Here is a 7,500-nt window from a genome sequence, read left to right as displayed (position 1 = left end):
AAGCTCACCCGGAGACGTATGTCCAAGGTACTGTGTCTTCTCTTCCTTCTCTTCCGCTGTGCCTCTTGTGTCCCTGTTCAGCTCTTCGTGACATTTTGATTACACATTAATAACCTCTACTTTCTCTCATTCTCTCCGTTCTTTCGTTGTCCCTCGTTCTCTCTCTCTCTATCTCTATCTATCTTTCTCTCTCTCTTTCTCTCCCTTGCGTATTATTTGTTGCAGCATTTCTGTGATTTTTCATCCTCATCTCTCTTTTGGACTGTCAGAAATGTGAGACCGTGTCCTCTGCGTTCTCCTTGGCAAATGTCCCCAATTTGCTGAGCAGGGCGTTCCCTAGCGCGCATACACACACACACACACACACACACACACACACGCACACACACACACACACACACACACACACACGCACCAGGATCAAGAGCTAGTCAGGTATCTGTGTCGTCCATGAGCTGGTTTTATTTTAGCAGCTACCAAACTCTACTACAGAAGTAAATGTTTATAAAATCATACATATTCTGACTCTATTATATTCAAATTCTAATTATTTAAGAAAAAAATTAGGAATGTTCACACAAAACCTTTATCCCTCGTCCTCTCCTTAAAAAAACTCAAACACACAAGTGCCAATTCCTAGTTACAGTTGCTAAGCTATGATTGGTTTAATAACGCGCTGATAATTTTGTTTTTAATCTGAAATGAATCACAATGAAACATAAACAAACAAAAACAAATAAAATTACAGAAACAACACATAAATATTTTACTGGAAATTACTGGAACGTAATTCATAGTTTGGATCATGCTAATGTTAATATTTATATTAGTATACTAATCATAATAAAGACTAATAATTAATTAATAAAGGATAAAAGTGGTAATGTTTTTTTGTTTTTCAAACACCGATAAAAATTGAAATACAACAGGAATTTAAAAAAAAGTTTATTTTTGCAAACAAAAAATTACCAGCATTAATAATATAATTATATGATGCACACAGCGTCATTTGCGTCAATATGTGAAATAACAAGTCTTAAAGATTCTTAAATAATGACATGTTTTATATACGTTTTAATGTTTTTAAAATTGAAAATGTATTTTTTTTTAATTATATGATTATATTATATTTCTTAAGTCATTTAACATTTTCAGGCTTTAACTCCAAGATTTTATTGAAATTGAAATTATTTAAAAAACACCAACATGAACAAAAAATATCATTAATGAGAACCTAACACCTGCATTTTATTATTTTTTTATTCTTATTTTTCATCGCACATGCTTTTCTTCTTTCTTGTCTGTGTTTCCTCGTGGTTTTATGAGTCATGTTGTAGTAATGTTGTGTGATTTATAAACAGTGCTGATGATTTAAACACGTATTAAAGTGTAACTCGTTGTTGTTGTTGTTGTTGTTGTTGATGAACCTTTAATCGGCCCTCCACCCCTGAGCACTCCGAGCATCTTCGCCTCTCTCTCTCTCTCTCTCTCTCTCTCTCTCTCTCTCTCTCTCTCTCTCTGCTCCTCTCCACCCCTCCTGTCTGTATGTCACTCTTTAATGTCCTGGACTCAAGTGCTCAGAACTTTTTTGTTTTTTGTTTTTTTGTTGCTTTTCTTTCCCGGTTTTGTCCTTCCTTCCTCCCGGCCCCATGATAGGAGAGAGGATAGGATTTAAAGGTAAAGCCCAAGTCCCAGGGACATTGTTCTCTAAGCAATCCCTCTGTCTTTTTCTTTCTTTCTTTCTTTCTTTCTTCTGTTTTTCTTTTTATTCTGTTTCTTTCTTATGGCTTTATTTCTTGTTTCTCTTGAAATGTTTTTCTTTTTTTCTTTTTCCTCTGTCTGTCATTCCTTTTCTTTCTTTCTTTCTTTCTTTCTTTCTTTTATCTTTCTTTTTTTACTTCCTTGTGTTTTTATTTCTTCTTTTCTTTGTTCTTCTTTTCTTTCTTTCTTTCTTTCCTTCCTTCTCCTTTCTGTCTGTAAAGCACGGCGTCTGCGTGTCCTCACTGTTGGTCCTTCCTTACCTGGTCACCTCCCATCTTTGTTTGTCTTGACCAGTCAACACACACACACACACACACACTCTCTTACCCACACCCACACCTTTGATGCTCTTCATGTGCATCCTGTAGCCTGAACCCCGGTATGTGTCGGTCAAGTTCTTGTTGCTGCTCCTGTTCTTACCCCTCTGCCCCCTTCACCTGAAACCCCCACCCCACCCCCACCCCCACATGGGGCAGCAGAATGCACCCCGGGCAGAAAGTATGATGATGGAGGTGTCATCACACCCCCCAATACTTTATGCCTGGAGTTTGTTTATCTCTATCGCTGTCTGTGTGCTGTAGCTTCACATGGATGCAGCTGTACAACTGACTTCAACTCTCTCCCAAATACACACAGACAGACAGGCAGAGAGACAGGCAGAGAGACAGGCAGACAGACAGGCAGAGAGACAGGCAGAGAGACAGGCAGAGAGACAGACAGAGAGATAGATAGAGAGAGATAGATAGAGAGGCAGAGAAAGAGACAGACAGACAGCAAGATAGCAAGACAGACAAACAAAGAGACAGACAGGCAGAAAGAGAGAGAGAGAGAGGTAGCAAAATTGATTTTACTGATAGATTAAATGTTTCAATAGCAGACAGATAAACAGAGAGATGGATAAATGGGCAAACAGACAGACAGACAGACAGGCAGATAAATAAACAAAAGACATAAACAGTCAGCCAGGCCAACAGATAAACAGACAGACAGATAAACAGAAAGACAGACAGATATACAGAAAGACAGATAAGCAGACAAGACAGGTGACAGACAGACAGGTACTTTAAATATATAGATAGACAGACAGATGGATATATAGATAGATTCTTGTTTGCTCTCTTTCTTTTATGTGTTATTTTTATTCCTCTAAATTTATTTCTTATCATTTCTAAATTATTCTGCAGAGACTCAGCGTGTTGTTCATTGTGGAATTGTGATTATTTTTTAATGTTTTATTTGGATTCTAAAATTGAAGTAATTTCATTTTAATTTGAGTGACCAAAGTCTCTGAGGTTTTGCTGAGAGTGTGAGGAAGATGATGATTATGATAATGATGATGATGAAGATGATGGTGAGGAAGAGGCGTTTTTGTAACGTTCATGTGAATTTACAGCTGTTGTGCATCTCACGAGGCCTGTGAGAAGTCCAGTGTCACTCTATGTTCACCTTTGACCTTTGACCTCTCTCATTTTGCAACTATATGAATGTATCTGTTCAGAGTTATGCTCATCCATGTTATGCATACAAACACACACACACACATATGCACACACTATTCACACTACACATCAGAATGCACATATATATGTGTGTCTAAGTTCTTTAAGCCCCACCCCCTCCACACACACACACACACACACAGAAGCTCTCCCCTATTTGTGTGTGTATAACTGTGTGTGTGTTTTTGCAGAGGGATGCCCGGGTCTGTGTAACAGTAATGGACGCTGTACTCTGGATCAGAACGGCTGGCACTGTGTATGCCAGCCTGGCTGGAGGGGGGCTGGCTGTGATGTCGCCATGGAAACCCTCTGCGCAGACGGCAAGGACAATGAAGGAGGTATATATGTCTGTGTGTGTGTGTGTGTGTGTGTGTGTTTCAGTGTAAAAAGGGTAGTTAACAATTGGTCAAAATCAATAGTTAATTCAAAGTGTTGTCAGTTGATGTTAAAAGTCAATGACCAACTTTTTACCATCAAACAGTAACAATCACCCTCAAACACCAACATTTCAACATCAAGCAGTGACATAAACACCAACATTCACCGTTAAAACATCAACATATCACTGTCAGAAACCAACATGTTCTATCAAACACTAACATTCTCCATCAAAGACCAGAGTTTCACCACCAAACACCAACATTCACCATCAAATACCAACTTTCACCATGAAACACCAACATTCTCTGTTAAACACCAACATCCTCCATCAAACACCAACATTCACCACCAAATACCAACATTCACCATGAAACACCAACATTCACCATGAAACACCAACATTCACCATCAAACACCAAGATTCTCCATTAAACACCAACATTCACCATGAAAGACCAGAGTTTCACCACCAAACACCAACATTCTCCATCAAAGACCAGAGTTTCACCACCAAACACCAACATCCACCATGAAACACCAACATTCACCATGAAACACCAACAACCTCCATTAAACACAGACATCCTCCATCAAAGACCAACATTCTCCATCAAAGACCAACATTCTCCATCAAAGACCAGAGTTTCACCACCAAACACCAACATTCACCACAATATACCAACATTTACCATGAAACACCAACATTCTCAATTAAACACCAACATTCACCATCAGACACAAACATTAAACATCAAATACCAACATTCACCATCAAACACCAACATCCTCCATCAAACACCAACATTCTCCATCAAACACCAACATTCTCCATCAAACACCAACATCCTCCATCAAACACCAACATTCTCCATCAAACACCAACATCCTCCATCAAACACCAACATTCTCCATCAAACACCAACATTCTCCATCAAAGACCAGAGTTTCACCACCAAACACCAACATTCACCAACAAATACCAACATTTACCATCAAACACCAACATTCTCCATTAAACACCAACATTCTCCATTAAACACCAACCTTCTCCATCAAAGACCAACATCCACTGTCAGACACAAAAATTAAACATCAAATACCAACATTCACCATCAAACACCAACAACCTCCATCAAACACCAACATTCTCCACCAAACACCAACATTCACCATCAAACACCAACATCCTCCATCAAAGACCAACATTCTCAAACACCATCATACACTCCAACTTTCTCAAACACCTTCATACACTCCAACATTCTCAAACACCTTCATACACTCCAACATTCTCAAACACCACCATCATACACTCCAACATTCTCAAACACCATCATCACACAAGCCAACATTCTCAAACACCATCATACACTCCAACATTCTCAGACACCATCATCATACACTCCAACATTCTCAAACACCACCATATACTCCAACATTCTCAAACACCATCATCATACACTCCAACATTCTCAAACACCATCATCATACACTCCAACATTCTCAGACACCACCATATACTCCAACATTCTCAAACACCACCATATACTCCAACATTCTCAAACACCATCATCATACACTCCAACATTCTCAAACACCATCATACACTCCAACTTTCTCAAACACCATCATCATACACTCCAACATTCTCAAACACCATCATACACTCCAACATTCTCAAACACCATCATCATACACTCCAACATTCTCAAACACCATCATCATACACTCCAACATTCTCAAACACCATCATCATACACTCCAACATTCTCAAACACCATCATCATACACTCCAACATTCTCAAACACCATCATACACTCCAACATTCTCAAACACCATCATCATACACTCCAACATTCTCAAACACCACCATATACTCCAACATTCTCAAACACCATCATACACTCCAACATTCTCAAACACCGTCATCATACACTCCAACATTCTCAAACACCACCATATACTCCAACATTCTCAAACACCATCATCATACACTCCAACATTCTCAAACACCATCATCATACACTCCAACATTCTCAAACACCATCATCATACACTCCAACATTCTCAAACAACTCCATATACTCCAACATTCTCAAACACCATCATCATACACTCCAACGTTCTCAAACACCACCATATACTCCAACATTCTCAAACACCATCATCATACACTCCAACATTCTCAAACACCATCATCATACACTCTAACATTCTCAAACACCACCATATACTCCAACATTCTCAAACACCATCATCATACACTCCAACATTCTCAAACACCATCAAACACTCCAACATTCTCAAACACCATCATCATACACTCCAACATTCTCAAACACCAACTCTATTCTTGTAATTTGAATTTATAATATTCAGTAAAGACTCAGTAAGCTAAACGAGCGGCGTTTAATGGTCGAGAACCTTCTGGAAACTTCTCCACAGTCTTACGCACAGGTGCAGGTAGAACAGAAGGTAGAACAGGAGTCACTGCATCGTCCAGTACTTCCAGCATGAGAACCTGCCGAGGAACAGAGAGTAATTTATTATCGTACTGCTGAAACACTCAGCTCAGGTGTTTATTTATTAAAGTTAATAAAGTGTTGAAAAAGAGCCGTTTAAAAAAAACAACACCTTCCTAATGAGCTTTAAATCATGTGATTATCTTCAGTGGGTCACATGACCACACAGTACCTCATTTATCATTCTGAGACAATCATCTGAGACGAGCGCACGAGAGAATACAAACAAATACAGGAGTTTAAACACAACGATGTTCTCTCTCTCTCCCTCCATCTCTCTCTTTCTTTTATCACTCTCTCTTCTTTTCTTCCAATTACCTTTTCTTTCTTTTTCTCTTTTTTCTGCCTCACTTTCTCTTTCTCTTCCCGCTTGTTTTTAACTTTCTTTTTCTTTTTCCTTCCTCTCAGTTCCTCTTTGTTTTTCTCTCTTACTTTCCTCTGACTATTTTTTCTCTTTCTTCCATCTCACTTTCTTTTTCTTCCCTTTCTTTAATCTTTCTCTTCTCCCTTGTTTTAAATGTACTTTTCTGTTTCTCTTTTCTTCTTCTCACTTTCTTTCTTTGCTCTCACTTTCTCTTTCTTTTTCTCTTTCTTTCCTTTCACTTTTTCTTTCTTCTCTCACTTCCTCTTTCTTTTTCTTTCCTTTCACTTTACTTTTTTGTTTTGTCCCTTTGTTTTAACTTTCTTTCTTCTTTCTTCTTTCTCTTTCCTTTCTCTCACTTTGGTTCTTTTCCTTTCTCTTTCTTTCCTCTTGCTTTCTCTTTGTTCCTTCTCGTTTTCACTTCTGTTTTTCTTTCCTCTTGCTTTTTCTTTCTTTTTCTTTCACCCTGTTTATTAATAATCATTACAATAGTTTCATTTTCTTTCTTTCTTTCTTTTTCTTTCTTTCTTTCTTTCACATTTTTACATTGTTTTCCTCTCTCTTTCACTTTTTTATTAAACAGTCTTCTCTGATTTCTTCTATTTTTTAATCTCTTTTTCTCTTTCTGTTTTTGTCTCTCTTGCTCTTATTTTTCTTTCATTCTGTTTTTTTTTTCTTGCTGCTTCTGTTTCTCTCTCTCTCTCTCTCTCTCTCTCTCTCTTTTGTCTCTCTCTTGTCTCTCCATCCTTCATTACACTCTTCATTACATTATTCTATCTTTTTGGCTGTCTTGCTTTCTTACTTTCTCATTCTCTCCATCCTTCATTACACAGTATTCTTTACACTATTAATTCTCTCTCTCTCTCTCTCTCTCTCTCTCTCTCTCTCTCTCTCTCTGTCTGTCTGTCTTCTCTCATTCTTTTTCTCCATTTCTAGTCTTCTGATCATTGCAGTATTGTTTCTCTCTCTTATTCT

General features: G+C 38.0%; 1 protein-coding gene across 16 annotated transcripts in view; it reads left to right on the top strand.

The window, feature by feature from the left end:
* The window catches only part of tenm3 (teneurin transmembrane protein 3), a 758,992-nt gene that overhangs the window by 676,702 nt on the left and 74,790 nt on the right, over positions 1-7,500 (top strand). For 11 of the 16 annotated variants that reach the window (XM_053232303.1, XM_053232292.1, XM_053232295.1 and 8 more), the window contains 3 exons: positions 4-27; positions 1,657-1,677; positions 3,452-3,598. In XM_053232303.1, the coding sequence (XP_053088278.1) occupies positions 4-27; positions 1,657-1,677; positions 3,452-3,598 (192 nt within the window). The remainder of the gene's footprint in view (positions 1-3; positions 28-1,656; positions 1,678-3,451; positions 3,599-7,500) is intronic. The other 5 variants (XM_053232305.1, XM_053232301.1, XM_053232300.1 and 2 more) reach the window with 2 other exon arrangements.

Source organism: Pangasianodon hypophthalmus, chromosome 3 (genome assembly GCF_027358585.1).
Source record: "Pangasianodon hypophthalmus isolate fPanHyp1 chromosome 3, fPanHyp1.pri, whole genome shotgun sequence".
NCBI classification, from domain to species: Eukaryota; Metazoa; Chordata; class Actinopteri; order Siluriformes; family Pangasiidae; genus Pangasianodon; species Pangasianodon hypophthalmus.
The sequence above is the reverse complement of the archived record's forward strand: the minus strand, read 5'-3'. Positions and strand labels throughout refer to the sequence as shown.